Source organism: Nelumbo nucifera, chromosome 1 (genome assembly GCF_055504915.1).
Source record: "Nelumbo nucifera cultivar China Antique chromosome 1, China Antique-T2T, whole genome shotgun sequence".
Lineage (NCBI taxonomy): Eukaryota > Viridiplantae > Streptophyta > Magnoliopsida > Proteales > Nelumbonaceae > Nelumbo > Nelumbo nucifera.
In genome coordinates, this window is record NC_142649.1 from 146,412,559 (window position 1) to 146,431,451 (window position 18,893).

Genomic DNA, 18,893 nt, shown 5'->3' on the forward strand with positions numbered 1-18,893 from the left:
TGCAAAAAGGTTTTAATTCCCGAGATCCATATGAGTAGAGAGTGCAACACTGTACCTTGCAGTCGAGGGAGAGGTCCTCACTTGTTGGGCAGTGTTTGATCATTATGGGCTGAGAGGTTAAGTGTAAGACCATTGAGGGTTATACCTGATGGGCTAATCTTGCATCTGCCCACAGTCCTTGGGCCTTCATAAGGTGGCTGGACCCAAGGACCATTTAGTGTAAATGTTGGGCCCATTAGGAGCCCATATTGATGGACTCAGGGGTTCACTGTGTTCTGCAGTGAATTTGGCCAGGCCTTGTAACAAAAGTTGGACTGAACCCATGTGGCTAATGTGTAGATCAATGCTAGGGTTTCACACCATACAAAGATAGCCAAACTAGCCAGCATTAAAAGGGTAAAGTGAGCACTATGACTTAATGGGCCTAAGGCCCATTTCGAACTGGGCTTAAGTGATTTAATTAAATGGGCGAATTTGGGTTTATAACCTGATTAGGATTAGCAAATGGATAAGATGAGTCTTATCCAACTTGAGAGTCCAGATCCAAATATTAGATTTGGATCAAGAAACTCATTCCTAATTGGATTAGGAAGTTGATCCAAAGAAGGTTATAAATAAGGGGGCAAATTCTATAGAGAGGTCACTTCTTCTTTGCAATCTTTTTCTTCCTCTACTCTTGCCGCCCTACCCAGTTTGATCTCCACCCCTTGGAGTGATCAAGAACTGTTCTTGATATTGTTTCTTGGTGAAGAAACAATCTGAAGTCGTGCTCACACAACCCTACACGATTCTTGCTGAAGAATCCTCAACATTCATTGTGTCATCTTCAATGGAGGCGGATTTGGTAACCTCTTTGGGCATGAACACCTACGTTAGGAGTTTTACATTGATTCCGTATCAGGTACTACTCTCTCCCCAATCTTGGTTTCAGATTTGGTCCGATTTGTTTCAAGAACGAACCTTGAAAAATGCAGTTTTTCTAAATCAAGGAATAGAATTCCTAGAGGGGAGAAAGAAATTTTTGAAATTTCGCCCAGCCACCCTGCATGGTTCATCCATCCATATGATGGATCTCCCATCCCTTCAGATAAATCTTGTTTAACTTGTTGCAATAGTAAAATCCATGTTTTTCCTTTTCCATCTTCTACTGAACATGCTTCTACACCTTTTTATCTTATTCACAGTGATGTGTGGTCATCTCCAATTATTCCACATTTGGGTTATAAATATTTGTATTTTTATTGATGACTGTATTCGACATACGTGGGTTTACTTCCTTCGTAAGAAATCAAAGGTCTTTCCCATTTTAAGAACTTCCATGCTATGATTATGACCCTGTTTAAAAGCACTATAAACATTTTGAGGTCAGGTTCAAGGGGGAAGTAGTTAGATGGAGAGAATGGTGAGTTTCAAACCTACCTCAAACAACATGGCATTCGGTCACAGAGATCTTGCCCAGGTACACCTCAACAGAATGGGGTAATTGAGCGCAAGAATCATCACATTGCTAGTATGGTGAGATCCTTGTTACAAGACTCCCATGTTCCCATTACCTTCTGGGTGGAGGCGACCCACACTACTGTTCATCTCATCAACATTCTTCCTACTACTATCCTTTAAAATTCTTCCCCCCATCAATCCTTGTTTCATCGTCCCCCTAATCTATCCATGCTTCGTGTCTTTGGTTGTGTCTATTTTGTCCATCTTCCTCCTCATGAACACACTAAGCTAACAGCTCAATCAGCTATGTGCGCATTCATGGGAAATAGTATGGAACACAAGGGGTTTCTCTATTATGATCCTGAAGTCCAAAGACTACGCATTTCTCATAATGTCATTTTTCTTGATAACCTTTCATTCTTTGCACATATTAGTAAATTACCTACACCATCCTTTTCTGTTCTACAACATTTTGGCTCTACAGGTGATCTTCCTCCCACATCGCTACCACTTCAGGTTTATTTCAGGAAGCATCCAACTCGCCCATCACTTATGCCTCCTCCACCTCCAATACCAGTGACTTGTGATTCCTCTCCACCCATCACTGTTGTAAGTTTCTCTTCCCATCCTGTTGATTTGCCTTCATCCGTTCCTTTGCGTCGATCATCTCGTGTTTCTCGTTCACCTGACCACTATGGCTTCTTTTCTAGCCATAACTCCTTCTCACTATTCTATCATCTACAGATATTCCGAAGTCTTACAACCAAGTTGTAGCAATTAAGCATTGGAAAGATGCTATGGACTCTGAGGTTCAGGCCTTATTGGAGAATGATACTTGGGAGTTGGTCATTCATCCTCCAGATGCCTCCATCATTGGGCAAGTTGTCCGGACACTCGTTGTTCCACTACTGGTTGTTGTATATCTTGGTGACTCTCTGATTTCTTGGAAATGCAAGAAACAACAAACCGTTTCCAAGTCATCTATAGAAGCAAAATATAGAGCAATGTCCTCAGTATGCAGTGAAATAGTTTGGATCAAAGATCTACTTCATGACTTAGACATTATCACTCACCTACCATCCCCCTGTTTGCTAACAACATGAGTGCGATCAAGATTGCATCCTACCCAGTATTTCATGAGTGCACTAAACATATTGAGGTGGATTGCCACTTCATTCGTGATCTTCTCCTTATGGGTTATATCTCTCTCCCACATGTCTTCTTAGGCTTACAGCTTGCAGACCTCTTCACCAAAGCTATGACCAAAGCCCGACATAATTTTCTTATAGACAAACTGATTCTTATCCCCCAACATCAATTTGAGGGGGAGTGTAGAGAAGATGGAGGGTAGTTATGTAATTTTATCTTTCTTTATTGTATTTTAGTAGGCATGTACATTAGTGCACAACACCTTTAATTCTTTTGTAAGGACAAATTTGTCCATTCATATTTCTTTAATATAAATACTCTCTTTTTGGGTTGGTTCGATTAGATTGATCAACCCTAACAGATCTGGACTATTATTCTTCCTCTTGTCTCTTCACTTTCTCACAAACTAACACCATCATGGAGTGATGTGCATATCAATGTTTACAGCCTTCTCTGTACAATAGATCCCAACCATGGCTGTTTTCCTTTATTGTTCTTTGTGAGCAAATTGTACCCCGTCAGAGGTATGAAAAATGCACAGGTGAGATTGACTTGTGGCTTATGTCTTGGGTTAATGGTTATCAAGGAACCTTACCAACTGAATTAGGTTGACAGCTGTTAGACAACCTCAAATGCTTTACTCTTTTTTTTTTTTGATAATTAAGAAGAAGCATATATAGAAATGCCATCCATAACTACAAGAAATGTGATTGAACAATACCTTTTTCAACTTAATCAGAATGGAAATCTCCCCAACAATCTAACCAATGACAATCTCAAATAATAGAACAAATCCCATATCTTGGAAAAGAGAAAAGGAGGATGCTGTAGTCCATGAAGCTCTGTTACCCAGATATGGCAAGAATGATGCATGGATATGGAATTTACAAAAGAAATAATAATAACAGATAAGAAACTCGTTTTAAGTATCTGGTTAAAGTACACACCAAGAAATGAAAATTACATAAAGCAAACTGCAAAATAGGAAAGACAAATAATTTAGATCAAAAGGATGGAAATAAAAAAAATCATGTAATTAAAAATGATAAGTCCTTTCAAACTTACCATTTGATATTGAAGAACAATATCCAAGTAAGCATCGACAACTTTTAAGTACTCATCAAGGCTATCATATTGAGAAACCGCCTACAGTGCAAAAGAAGGGAAGGGACATTTATATCATATCAATATAATTAAAACTCTTGCACCAATGGGCAACTCAAAACTAATGCCTATTTGAAGGGAAAAGATGTTCACATATTTTAAACCTTGTATTACTGTAAGATAAAGGGAAAAAGTCATCACATATCACCAGGGAAGTAAATGTCAAACATTAAGGGTGCAACTTGGGTGGGATCAGATTTAGGTTCTATTAAATTTTGAATAGGCCAGGCCCAAGTGCCTTAGGGACCCACTGTTTGCATTCCCCCATCATTCCAATCTTACAGTAAGTTATTTTTGACTTCATGTTGATAGAATAAATTTCACCTATCAGGGATGGAAGGAAAGATGCCCAAGCATGTATGGACATAAAATAAATAAATTTTATAAGCAACAGTTAAAAAATGATCCGTTGCTGTAAAAAGAAATTCCATCCTATCCAGAGTTTTGGACAGCCAGAAATAAACAAAAATGGCAATAATGCTAGTTACCCTGTTTAGTTCCTAAGTAGGAAATACTCTGGCCTACATACTCCCCACACAAGAATGTCTCTTGAACTCCAGATTTAGCAGAAAATCAGCTAGATTACTGACTGCTCTAGGAATCCACCTGAACAAGGCACTCAGATTGGAAGCCACCAAAACATATCTTCTCTGACTAGAAATGTAAGTATCTAAGTTGCCTCTTCCCTTGCCTTTAACCAATTTATGACTACTTAGAAAGCTCCCTTCAACAAGTAGATCCATGCAGCCAGTTGTTCAAGCAAGTTTTAATCTTTGAATTATAGCCAACTACTCTGCTTTTAAGTGAGTCTCCAAGCTGAGCCTTCATTGGGTTATTTGGTTTTTCATTTGATTGATAGCAACAATTTTGTGTTTTATTGGATGGTCACAAGTAATTGTTGCAGCTGTGTGAACACATAAGAACACAATCACCCAAGCATACACTCACTAGTGATTTGGTTTATCTTTTGACTTATAGCATGTCCAGGTTTTCCTAGAGACAACAAGAAAGCATTGTGATTATGTGAACTCACCGCTCCACATATTAGGCTACCTTCATATTTCTTTGATATTCCTAGTAAGGTAGTGGGTCCTATAAAAGACACAAAGTTATAAAACCTTTTCTATAGGGATTAAGAATTTAAGACCCTAATATAGACTTGTTTGGGCATGCCTCAAGGGGCTTGATACAAAGGCAACTCGTAGAATCAGGAATTCATAGTGTTTAACATCATATTAGCTATTTGAAGTAATGCACTTATGAAAAATAAATAAAGAGATGAAATGTGGGAGGAGTTGTTTGCAATTAAAGGTTTATGGGATGATCCTTGGTGTGTGTGAGGGGATTTCAATGTAATAAGGTTTTCAGATGAAACTAGTACCTCCCAAAAGTCAATTACAACAAGCATGAGGAAATTTAATGACTTTATAGCTGAATGCGAATTGAAAGAGATTCCAATGTTGCAAAATAGGTTCACTTGATCTAACCTCTAGGTAAATCCTTTGTATTCGAAGATGTATAGGTTCCTCTTCAACTTAGCTTGGGAAAATCATTGGGGTAACCTGGTTTCTAGAGCACTGCCTAAGGTTACATCTGACCATTGTCCAATTAAGATAGGTTGAGAATCCTTTTTCACTGGTCCTAGACTCTTTAGATTTGAAAACACGTGCTTAACACATCCAGAGTTTGAGGCTAAAGCGAAGGAATAGGTGTAGAATCCTTTACCAGTGGTCCTAGACCCTTGAGATTTGAAAACATGTGCTTAACACAGGTTTTGGGATTCTACAACCCATACAGGTACAGGTAGGGTGCAGTATTAGGCTAAACCTAACCCTCCCCGACCCGCATATTGTTGGAAAGCATATAAACTTTATGTATTTGGTGTTGAATTTAATAATATTCTGAATCTTATGTGAAGGATAATTGATCGTTTATGTGTTTTTACATGTTTTAATCAAACAATTGGGAAGTTTATTGTTTGTTTGTGTTATTTTACTTATCTATTGCTTATATATAACAAGAATAATAGGAAATCAGATGCGGGTTCTAAACCCAATCCACCCTACCCTTGAATGCGAAGAGGGTAGGGTCAGGGAGGGTTTTGCATTTTCATGTGCTGGGAGGGTTTGGATTCTCAAAATTCAACCCACTATAGGTTTTGGGGCAGGTACAGGTTTGGAGGTTTAGGGAGGTGGGTAGGGTCTAGAATTTACAAAACCCTCCATGAACCTGCCTCGTTGCCATCCCTACAAAGGAGTGGTGGAAGGAAGAGTAAATGGAAGGGAGTGAGATTCCATAAGAAACTGCAAAGGCTAAGATTCAAATTAAAGTAGTGGAATAGAGACCATTTCAAAAGAGTGGAGGAACAAAAGTTGAACCTTATCACTCAAGTTGAAGAGCTGGATGAGAAGGAATCCTAAGGATTGTTGAATGAACAAGAGAGAGAATAGAGAAGACGGCTGAAAAAGGACCTAAAAGATGTGTTGCTAAGGGAGGAGATTTGTTGGAAGCAAAAATCAAGGCATCAATGGATTAAGGAAGGTAATGGGAACACCAGATTTTTCCATGATTTGGCAAATGGACATCGAAAGAAGAACTTTGTAGCCAAATTAGAATTAGAAGGGGAAGTAATCACTAACCAAGAGAAAATAGCCAAAACCCATGTCAATCATTTCAAATCCTTTTATGGATGACCTTTGAATGAGAAGTTACCTTTGGAGGGGCTGGTGTGGCCAAGTTTGGGAGATGAGAAGGCTTGCTGGTTCGAAAGAAGTTTTGAAGAAGAGGAGATTAAAAGGGCAGTGTTTTTTATGGATAGGTCTAAGGCACCAGGCCCAGATGATTTTACAATGGCCTCCTATCAAGATTATTGGGAGATTCTAAAGGATGATCTTTGGGAGGTGTTTAGAGAGTTCATAGACAATCACATAGTAAGTCCAAAAGTCAATGCTACCTTTTTGGCTTTAATCCCTAAGAAGATTGGTGCTATTCACCCTAAGGACCTTAGACCAAGCACCTTGGTGATTAGTATCTACAAAATTTTAGCTAAGGTATTGTCCTTGAGGACAAAAGAAGTTATCCCTTCCTTGATCAACAAATCCCAAGGGGCCTTTGTACAAGGGAGACAAATTACAAACCAAATCCTAGTAGCTAATGAGTGCTTGGAGGAAATGAGAAGATCTAAGAACAAAGGTTTTTCTTGGGAGTTGGATATGGAAAAGGCCTATGATTTGGTGGATTGGCAACTCCTTTACAAGTTTTGAGGAACTGTGGGTTTGGAGAGAGGTGGTCTATGTGGATTCATCATTGTGTCAGCTCTAGTCACTTCTCTATTTTGGTCAAAGGAGTGGTAAAGGATTTCTTCCCAGCTTGTAGGGGTATAAGACAAGGTGATACTTTTTCTCCTTTCCTTTTTCACCTTATTAGTAAATGGGTGGAAAATAGGCAGGGTTGGAGTGTTAGTGGCTCATCTTCAATTTGCAGATGATTTTACTAATTTTCTGTGAAGGAGGAGATCTTGAGAAGGTAAGGAATTTAAAGACATTGGTAAAAAGATTTGAAAAGAAAATTATCAGATCTTCCCACTGGGTAAAAACTGTTGATATCTTCAAAGACATTTCAACAAATGATATAACAAGGAAATGGAAGGAAGTGGCACAAATGGAAACACATAAAGAAATTATAAAGATGGTTTGGAAACCACCAGAGCCAAATAGATTGAAGCTGAATTTTGATGGAAGCTCCCTAGGAAACCCTGGGAGGGCAGGAATAGGGGGAGTTTTCATAAATCATCATGGAGATGTTGTGGCCTTATTCTCAGGACCAATTGGGTTTGGAGACTCAGTTCAGGCAGAGACAATGGCACTCTTACAAGGCCTGAAATTAGCAGAACAATTAGAAGCAAGAGAATTGGAAGTGGAAGGGGACTCACTTTTGGTCATCTCTTGGGCTAAGCAAGCAAAAGCAACACCACGGAAATACTGACATGCATTTAGGGAGGTCGACATTCTTGCTAAGAGTTTTAACACTACATTTGGGTGGGTTAAAAGGACAGCAAATGGAATGGCAGATACTCTAGCAAAACAGGGAGTTGATAGAACTACTTTATTTTGGGCAAAACTGTAACTAGCTGTATCAAACAGAGGGGTGTTTATCTATGTAATATGGGAGTTTTTGTAAAGTGATGTACTCTAGAAGAAGAGTAGCAAAGTAACTGTAATCTACTTTTAAATTAATTAATAAATTCTACTTTACTGATAAAAAAAAAAGATTTGAAAGGATCTCCAACCTGAAAGTCAACCTTGAAAGGAGTAGTGTAGTAGGGGTAAATTTATAAACTAGAGAGGTGGAGGCTATTGCAGGGTGTTTAGAGTGTTATATCTCTATTTGGCCTATGACCTACCTGGGACTTCCATTAAGGAAAAACCCTAAGGAGTAGGGGTGTAAACAGATCGAATTCAAACCGAATCAGGCAATATCTGAATTCGAATATGATTAGAAAATTAAACATCTAAATTCGATTCAATATCTGACGGATATTGAAAATTAATATTTGAATTTGAATTCTAATTCAATTAAATATTCAAGTATTTGTTCATTTCGAATTCGACAAATTTTTTAGGTAATTAATAAATATATAAAATAAATATTTTATTTATATAAAGTATATAAATATATAAATATATAATTATATATAAAACATTTAAATATTCTATATATTATATAAAAGAATTAAATAATCGGTCAAATTCTGATATTTATCGAATTGAATCGGGTCATATCCGAATTCGAATCCGATTAGCTTTTTGGTATGAATAGGATATCCAAATTCGACTGATTAGATATTAGAATTATCTGAATACGATTCAATTATGTCAAATCTCGAATTCGAAATCGGATTTTCAAATACCATTGACACCCCTACTAGGGAGAGTAGTTTCTAGTGCCTAGTTGTAAAGAAGTTTGAAAAGAGATTAGCTTCGTGGAAGAATAATTGCATCTCTTTGGGGAGTAGAATCACCTTGATTAGAGCCACCCTAGTTGTTGAGTGGCCCGGTTTGTTTTGTTGAGTGGCCCGGTTTGTCTTTAGTTTGCTTTTATTTAATTAGGAAGTTGTTGGGCCTTAGGCCCATTAGTTTTTTATTTTTTAAAGTTGTGACTATTCAGTTTTAGTAGCCGCCCTACTAAGGGCATCTTTGTAATATCTCATCTTTAAGTTACATATAAATATAACGAGGGGCTAGCGGCTAGGGTTAAGTTTCTCATAATCCTAGTTGACCTCCTACTCTTTTCTTCTCCTTCCCTCTCTACTGTTGAAATCTTCATCTTCCTCCTCTTTCTTTCACAAGAAGCTTGACCAAATAAGCAAATAGTGATCTCTACTTGGTATCAGAGCAGGTTGAAGGTTCTTGAAGTTGTTCTCTCATGCAGCCCTTGATCGGCCGACTGCATGGTGATTTAAGAGGCTGATCGAAACTCTCAGGTAAGCCCAGTTTTTGGATTTTCTTGATGGATCTGTGTGCCCTGTAGCTAGTCTAGGGTTTCTCATCAGAATTAGGAAAAACTGGAGAAAGGGGAAGAGTCATGGTTTTGCTGGACTCTTCAATTTTGACTTAGGAAGAGGTGCCCTAGATTTTTAGGGTTCCTTGGAGTTTTTTGTAAGGGGCGATTCAAGTCCTACGTGGTTTGGAGGCTTCTAGAGAGGGCGATTCAATTTTGTCTTGTTTGATCTTGCTGCAATTTTTAGTTATTTTCTTTAGCTTTTTTGAGAAGCATGGAGGGCCATAGAGTTGAAAATAAGCCCGGGAGTGAAATGGGACCAGTGGGAGGGGGTGCTAGAGACCCCTTCGGGGCTGGAACCATTACCACAGTTAGGTTGGATGGTGCAAACTACATGGAATGGTCACAATCTGCAAAGATGGCCATTGGGGCTCGTGGGAAATTAGGGTATATCACTGGTGAAGAGGTGAAACCCGAAACTACCAACTCCCGATGGGTGCAAGAAAATTATATGGTGATGATGTGGTTGTGTAATTCCATGTTGCCACATATAAGTAAAAATTTCTTATGGGCAAATACTGCCAAGGAGATATAAGATGGGGTTGCAGAAACCTATTCACAAAGGGAGAATGTTGCTAGGGTTTATCAACTGAGAAATCAGATTATTGCTACAAGGCAGGGAGATAGATCTGTTGCAGCCTATTTTCCAGCCCTTAAGACCCTGTGGCAGGAGATTGACCATTTGGAGACCTTTGCTTGGGAAACCACCAAGGATGCAAATACCTATCAGAGACATTTAGAGAAGTATAGGGTGTTTGAATTCCTTGTTGGCCTTAACCCTGAGTATGATATTGCACGACATCATCTTCTTTCTAGGGATAGCGTCACTCTCTCCCAAGCATATGCTTTTGTGTCAGGGGAGGAGTGCAGGAGGAATGTGATGATGAAAACCCAAATTTCTGATCAGTCTGCCATGGTTTGTGACTACTATAAGAATCCTAAACAGACAAGAGATACTTGTTGGAAGCTTCACCCACATCTTGTGCCAACTAGATTGAAAAATAAGAAGGGAAATGCGCACATGGCAGTTACTGGTGACACTCCAGCCCCTCCTACTACAGCTGCTTTGGAGTCTGTTGCAGCTGCTACAGTAAGGGCCGAACTTGAGAGGTATGGGCTACTTTTGAACCAGCGGGATACAGCTAGTTCCAGTTCAGCCGCAAGCGGACAACAAGGTACAGGTGGCACTGGTGGAGCTCACTCTACCTCCTTTGCTCACACAAGTAGTTCACACGTCACTGCAAATTATGTTTCCACTTCAGGTAAGGAGGGACCTCCTTGGATTATAGATTCTAGAGCCTTAGAGCACATGACCCATAGCTCCACTATTTTTTCCTCTTACAAGCTCTGTTCTGGCAGAGATAGGGTCTCCACAGCTGATGGATCCCATGTTCCTATTGCTGGAAAGGGATCTGTCAAGATTAATGATTCTATTTGTTTACCCTTTGTCCTTCATGTTCCCAGATTGAGCACTAATTTGTTATTTGTTAGTAGTTTGACTAAGAATCTGTACTGTTCAGTAATTTTTTCTCCTGGACGTTGTATTTTGCAGGATCTGGATTCAAAGATGATGATTGGGAGTGGTCGTGAAGTGAATGAAATCTACCTCCTGGATGTTCTTTCCCCTCACCAAAGTCATCATGTTAGCAGGAACAGTGAGTCAGGATCTGTGAGTCAAGTTATGTTTTGGCATAATCATTTGGGCCATTTATCTTTTTCTTCTTTGAGTTCTTTGTTTCCAAAACTCTTTGAGTCTGTTAGTCTGTCAAGTCTGGAGTGTGAAGATTGTCAACTTGGAAAGCATTGTAGACATTCTTTTAAACCTAGTAATAAAAGATGTTCTTCTTCTTTTGATGTTATTCATTCGGATGTGTGGGGCCCTTACCATGTTCCTTTTATGCGAGGTTATCGCTGTTTTTTCCTATTTGTGGATGATTTCTCTCGATACTCTTGGATTTACCTGATGAAATCCCGTGATGAAGTACCATCCTTGGTGAGGCAATTTCATCAGATGGTGCTAACACAGTTTGGAACAAGAATAAAGGTGTTCAGATCCGACAATGCCAAGGAATATTTTGAAAGACACCTTGCCTCATATCTGTTAGAATATGGTGTTGTCCATCAGAGCAGTTGTCCCTACAGTCCACAACAGAATGGTGTTGCAGAAAAGAAGAACAGACACATTGTTGAGATTGCAAGAAGCATGATGATCACATCTACATTTCCAATTCGATTTTGGGGTAATGTAGTTCTCACAACAGTATATCTGATTAATAGGGTGCCCTCTCGTATACTTGGATTCAGCACCCCATTCAATCTCCTTTTTCCTCAAGGGGAGATGTTTCATATTCCTCTCAAGGTGTTTGGGTGTGTCTGCTTTGCACACATCCTTGGTCCTCACAGCTCGAAGCTTGATCCCAAGGCAAAGAAGTGTGTCTTCCTTGGATATGCAGAGAATCAAAAAGGGTACCGCTGCTATGATCCAGTCTCTGGAAACCGATATGTTACCATGGATGTCACCTTTTTTGAATCCACGTACTTCTTCTCACTGAATCCTTCTCAGGGGGAGTGTTTGGGGGAAGTAAGTCAGCAATCTATCCCTCTCCCAGTTCTAGTCCCTGTGTCATCTCCTGTACTTGACCACCACCCGGTGCCACCTACCTTGCCACCTCCTTTGTGTTCTGTCTCTCAGCGTTACTCACGACAGAGACTTCACAAGGCGATTGATTCCACTACAGCAGAACTCACACCACTTCCTGTCGATCCCTTGGAGACTCCAGATTCGGCTGATATGGATTCAGGTATTCCTCTTGATCCCGCTACTATTTCAGTTCCCATTGATCTTACTAACTCTGTTACAGATAACCTTGATCTCCCTATTGCTCTTAGAAAAGGGAAGAGAAAGTGTACTACTCATTGTATTTCACAGTACTTATCCTACAATGGACTTTCTCCTTCCTACCGTGCTTTTCTCTCTTCTCTTGATTCAATGTCTATACCCAAGGGTGTTTGTGAGGCTCTCTCCAAACCTGAGTGGAAGACAGCTATGCAAGAAGAGATGGAAGCTTTGATTAAGAATCAGACATGGGACATTGTGGACCTACTAGAAGGCAAGGAGACAGTTGGATGCAGATGGGTTTACACAGTAAAATACAAGGCAAGACTTGTCGCAAAAGGGTACACACAGACCTATGGCATTGATTATTTAGAGACCTTTGCGCCAGTTGCAAAGATGACCTCCATTCGGATACTCCTTTCCCTTGCTGCCTCATACTCTTGGCCCTTGTTTCAACTGGATGTGAAGAATGCTTTCCTAAATGGGGATCTGCAAGAAGAAGTGTATATGGATCTTCCTGCTGGTTTTTACAATGATACTGAAAAGGGAAAGGTATACAGGCTTAAGAAGTCACTATATGGCTTGAAACAATCTCCCAGAGCATGGTTTGACAGATTCAGAAAGGCCTTGATTGATTTTGGCTACACTCAAACTCAATCCGATCAGACTTTGTTTGTGAAGCGCAGGGGATCTTTGGTGTCAGTCCTAATTGTTTATGTGGATGATATTGTTGTCATTGGGAATGATTTGAGTGAGATTGATAGTCTGAAGAGGAACCTACATAAGGAATTTGAAATTAAGGATCTTGGAGAACTGAGATACTTCTTAGGCATTGAAGTTGCAAGATCGAAACATGGAATTTTTATCTCTCAAAGGAAGTATGTGTTGAACCTTCTTCAAGAGATAGGGAAGTTTGGAACAAAGGCAATTAGCACCCCTATTGATCAGAACCATAAAATCAGTGCAACAGAAGGTGAACCAGTAAAGGACATTGGGAGATATCAGAGACTTGTGGGTCGGCTGCTATACTTGTGTATGGCAAGACCAAACATCTCCTATGCAGTGAGTGTAGTAAGTCAATACATGCATGCCCCACGAGTCCAGCATTGGGAGGCAGTTGACAGGATCCTTGCTTATCTGAAGGGACACCCAGGCAGAGGCATATTGTTTACTGATCATGGACAGTTGAAACTAGAGGCTTATACAGATGTCGATTGGGCAGGATGCCTTGATGACAGGAGATCAACTTCAGGATTGTGCACCCTAGTTGGAGGTAACCTAGTCTCATGGAAGAGTAAGAAACAAACTGTGGTGGCAAGATCAAGTGCTAAAGCTGAATACAGGGCCATGGCGCATGGAGTTTCAGAACTTCTCTGGATCCGTTCTCTGTTAGAAGAAATTGGTGTACAGGCAGAAGAACCCATGATGCTATACTGTGATAACCAAGCAGCAATTAACATTGCCCATAACCCAGTCCAGCATGACCGAACTAAGCACATTGAAGTGGATAGACATTTTATCAGAGAAAGGGTAACTTCTGGAGAAGTCTGTCTTCCATACATTGCTTCTGATCTGCAGCTCGTTGATGTTCTCACAAAGGGTGTTGCAAAGAACAAACTGGAGCATGATCTACGCAAGTTGGGAATGTGTGACATCTACTCCCAACTTGAGGGGGAGTGTTGAGTGGCCCGGTTTGTCTTTAGTTTGCTTTTATTTAATTAGGAAGTTGTTGGGCCTTAGGCCCATTAGTTTTTTATTTTTTAAAGTTGTGACTATTCAGTTTTAGTAGCCGCCCTACTAAGGGCATCTTTGTAAAATCTCATCTTTAAGTTAAATATAAATATAATGACGGGCTGGCGGCTAGGGTTAAGTTTCTCATAATCCTAGTTGACCTCCTACTCTTTTCTTCTCCTTCCCTCTCTACTACTGAAATCTTCATCTTCCTCCTCTTTCTTTCACAAGAAGCTTGATCGAATCAGCAAATAGTGATCTCTACTCTAGCTAACCTACAAACCTATTTTTTGTCTGTCTTTAGGATCCCCTCTAGGAAGCTAAGAAACTGGAGAAGTTGATGAGGGACTTCCTCTGGGAGCCGAGGGAAAGTAGGAAGGATCATCTGTTAAAGTGGAAGGTGGTGTGTAGAAGTAAAGGGGAAAGAGGGTTGGGAAAGGGGAATATAATGCAAAAGAATATGTCATTATTGGGGAAGTGGTTGTAGAGGTGGCCACTAGAGAGAGAGAGAGAGAGAGAGAGAGGTTATCGCATGAGGTCATAGGAAGCATTCATGGTCACTTATAGAACGGATGGGATGCTAGGGTATCTCAACAGGCAACTTTGGCAACACCTTGGAAGGTAATTCACAATATTCTCCCTCAATTTCACAACTTTGTCAGATATGATGTGTGCAATGGTAATTCGGTCCTTTTATGGGAAGATACTTGGGTTGGAGAGGCTCCTTTGAAGGACCTCTCTCTGTCCTTGTTCACTATTTCTCTTTTCTTGTTTTAATTATCAAAAAAAGGAGCATGTTTCAAAATTATTTTCCCCTTAGGAAACTCCTTCGGCACTTATCTAGGACTTTGGTTTCCAAAGAAGCTTAAGGGATGAAGAGATTATTCAATCTTCTTGATAAAGTTTGTTTGGATCCCATGGAGTCGAACAAAAGGATTTCGACACCTCTGCCCTCGAGTTAGTTCTTTTGTGCTTCTTTCTTTAAGGCCTTTTGTCATTCTGTGTCTCAATAGTTTTTTTCCTTTTAAGGAGTTTTGTTGCAGGCTTGTTCCCCCCAAGGTCTTGGCATTCTGTTGGGAAGTGTTTTATGAGAAAGTAAACACCTTGGATAATCTACAAAGAGAAGACATTATCTTTGCCTCTCACCTAACTGGTGTATTCTTTGCAGGTCTCACGGTGAGGATTGTTACCATTTACTAATTTCCTATCCTATTGCTGCAGAGTTGTAGGATTGGCTCTTCTTGATTTTTGGGTGCAGGTGAAATAGGATAGCAGAAGTAAGCATGCTTTTTGATCCATCCACCTTCACTTGGCATCAACAAAGAGGGAGAATAATGTGGAGGTGTGCAAGAGCAGCATTGCTATGGATAGTGTGGGAAGGAATGCCAGGATATTCCAAGAGGAGAAAAGCCAACAAGAACTGAAAGAGTGTATCTTGTATAGCGCTATCTCGTGGCTGAAATCTTTGGACTTGTTTCATCAATTTTCTTTTAATGATCTTTGGAGGCATTGGGTAGTAGTGGCATGCAACTCCTCTGATCCTCTCTAAAGAACAAGGTGCACATGAGTTGGGTACCCCCTTCTGAAGGCTTTATGAAACTAAATTTCGATGGTAGCAGTCAGGGTCACCTAGGTCCCTCTAGGATGGGAGGGGTTCTAAGGAATGAAAGTGGTAATGTGGCTCTCTTATACTCAGGCCCTTTAGGTGAAGGGGACTCCACTAGGGCGGAATTACTACCTGCCCTCCAAAGGGTACAGTTTGCAGTACAACTAGGAATGGAACAGCTAGCAATAGAAGGTACTCCAAGGTGGTTGTGGGGTGGCTACAGAACCCAGAGACTTTGGTTCGGTGTTTTAAGAATGAAATGAGTGGGGAGATCAGCTAATGCTAAGGCTGATAGTTTAGCCAAGCAAGGGGCAAATAGGAAACAATTATATTGGGCATAACCGTAATCTGTTTTAATTTTTAATTTTTGATTGTTTGGAGAGGTTACAGTTCCTGCCTCTCCATGGATCTCTTGTATTTGTTATTCTCTTGTTTCAAATAAAATTTTCTCATTTATCAAAAGAAAATAAAGAGATTAAGAGTTTTCATGCTTGAATATGTTTTATATGTTATGCTTGATTTTATTTTTAAACTTTCTTTTTAAATATGTTTAACATGTTATGTTTATGCATTTTAATTTGAGATAAATTGGTTTTATAAAACATTTATTTTAAAATTTAAGTTTATATTTTTAATTAATATTGTGTTTAATATTTTTAATATTTTGCACTTTTTGAATTTTTTGGCATTTTTTCAATTTTTTTAGCATTTTTGCACCTTGCTTCAAAAAGATGCATACCTCACCTTGCGCCTTGCGCCTTGCGCCTCAGGCACAAAATGTCCCTTGCACTTTTAAAGCATTGCATCTATCACTTCAGGTAACAATAGCAAGCATGCATTCACCGAGTAATTTCATCTTTCATTTGATTGATACTTGATAGAATGCCTATGTTTTTATTGGAGTGTTTTTTGTTTTTGATGAATAATGAGTGATTTTATTAATAGATTAGAGGCAAAAAGATACACAGAGAAAGTTCCCAAGATGAGGCATGAGATGCAGCCTCAGAATAAAACACAGAATTACAATTTAGCCCAAAACATCTGGTTCCTATGCACCCCTTGTTTAGCTAGTGAATCTGCTAACCCATTTGCTGATCTTCTTTCCCATTGGAATTGACTAACATGTTTGTAGTTAGCCATTTAAACCTTCGTAAAGCCCCTTTATAGGACCAGGCTGTTGTTTCTGATTCTTTTAACGACTGAATCACCAGCTTGGAATCACCTTCGATTAACAGCTGTTCACAACTCAGCACCTTGTACCATAGCTTTAATTTCTGCATTAACTGAATCCCCTACTCCTATAGGTCCAGAATATAAAGCAATGATTAGTCCGTCTGTATTTTTGAACATGTTATAATTCAGGTCTGCCTTAGAGTTTGGCCTGACTGAGTTCAGTTATGTAGAAGAAGAAAAAGTGATAAAGAAAAAGAGAAAGAGAGAGAGAGAAGGAGAATTCTGGTTCGAACTGAAAGAGTCAACTTGACTTCTCCCAGTCGACCAGTAAGTATTTATATTATTATTAAACGTGACTGAAAAGACCTATGTGCCCTTACTTAAGTTAAGAGCACATGTTTCAACACAACATTACAGATCAGCAACATCAATCAAGGTATAAAGACAGAAATACCCCTACGCTAACACTCCCCCTCAAGCTGGTGAGTATATATTACATATGTAGTCCACTCTTCCCCGACTCAAGCCTTTTGTAAATAAGTCAGCCCACTGATTTCCTGTATTAACATGTGTAGTGTCTAGCTCTCCATTCAGCACCTTCTCCCTCACAAAGTGACAGTCAACCTCAATGTGCTTGGTTCTTTCATGAAACACTAGATTAGAGGAGATATGAACTGCAGCCTGATTATCACAATAGAGCTTCATTGGAGTATTAATGTTGTACCCTACTTCTTATAGAAGGTTCCTTAGCCACACTAATTCACAAGCGGTATGCGCCATAGCCTTATATTCTGCTTTTGCACTGCTTCTTGCCACAACCATCTGCTTCTTACGTTTCCATGTCCCCAGGTTACCTCCCAGAAGCGTGCAATAGCCTGTAGTAGACCGCCTATCAGACATAGAACCAGCCCAATCAGCATCAGAATACCCTTCTATTTCAAGTTTTCCCCCACTCTTGTATATCAGACCGCGACCCGGGGCCCCTTTTAGATACTTCACAATTCTCAGAACCGCATTCCAATGAGGAATCAGAGGTTTTTGCATGAAGTGGCTTACCACACTAACTGCAAATGAGATGTCTGGTCTGGTAATGGTTAGGTAGTTCAGTTTGCCCACAAGTCGTCGGTATCTGCCAGGGTCTTCAAACACTTCACCCATATCACTGCTTAGCTTGGTATTTGTGTCCATGGGTGTTTCAGCTGGTTTGGCACCCAACAAGTCTGTTTCTTCCAGCAAATCAAGCACATACTTCCTCTGGCACAGGTTAATCCCATACTTGGATCTCGCTACCTCTATCCCCAAGAAGTATTTCAGTTTACCCAGATCCTTTGTCTGAAAGTGATCCTGTAGATAAGTCTTCAACCTGTCAATACCAATGTTATCATTCCCAGTAATAACAATATCATCTACATACACCACCAACAGTATTTTTCCTCCTGGAGAGTCATGACTAAATACAGAATGGTCAACTTTGCACTGTTTCATGCCAAACTTCTTTACCACCTCACTGAACCTACCAAACCATGCTCGAGGAGACTGTTTAAGCCCATATATAACCTTCCTTAGTCTGCACACCTTACCATCCTCCCCCTGAGCAACAAACCCTGGAGGTTGCTCCATGTAGACCTCCTCGAGTAAGTCACCATGCAAAAAGGCATTCTTGATATCAAGCTGATATAACCGGTGAGAAGGTCTCTGTGTAGTCAATGCCATAGGTTTGGGAGTACCCTTTTGCAACTAATCGCGCTTTCAGGCGTTCAACACTACCATCAGGCAGATACTTAACCGTATAAACCCACTTACAACCAACAGCTTGCTTCCCAGGAAGAAGAGCAGTGAGGTCCCAAGTATGATTATGATGAAGGGCTGAGAGTTCTTTTTCCATGGCATGGCACCACCCTGAAGAGGCAAGGGCTTCCTGGACATCTTTAGGAACAATAACTGATGATAACAAGGTAACAAACTGGCGATGGGAAGCGGAAAGGTGAGTAAGAGAAACATAATTAGAAATGGGATGAAGGGTGCAAGTACGTTTACCTTTTCGCAAAGCAATGGGTAGATCAATCTCAAATGCTAAGTGGGGGTCTAGTGCCGGATCCGTCGACGGAGATGTAGCCGGAGGAGTAGTAGCTGGTGCACGTGGGCGATGTGTATACACATGACGGATAGGTGGGCGTTCAACAGGTGGTGGCACCAGAGGCAAGGATTTGGTCACGACTGGAACAAAGGGAGGAT

The 18,893-nt window shown here is 40.1% G+C and overlaps 1 protein-coding gene across 4 annotated transcripts in view; it reads right to left on the reverse strand.

Annotated features, from left to right (window-relative positions):
• LOC104588298 (uncharacterized) overlaps nt 1–18,893 on the reverse strand; it is an 80,237-nt gene that overhangs the window by 23,876 nt on the left and 37,468 nt on the right. For 3 of the 4 annotated variants that reach the window (XM_088894608.1, XM_010246169.3, XM_010246168.3), the window contains exon 11: nt 3,655–3,735. The exons of the other annotated variant lie outside the window; for it this stretch is intronic. In XM_088894608.1, coding sequence (XP_088750734.1) covers nt 3,655–3,735 — 81 coding nt within the window. The remainder of the gene's footprint in view (nt 1–3,654; nt 3,736–18,893) is intronic. 4 annotated transcript variants of the gene reach the window in all.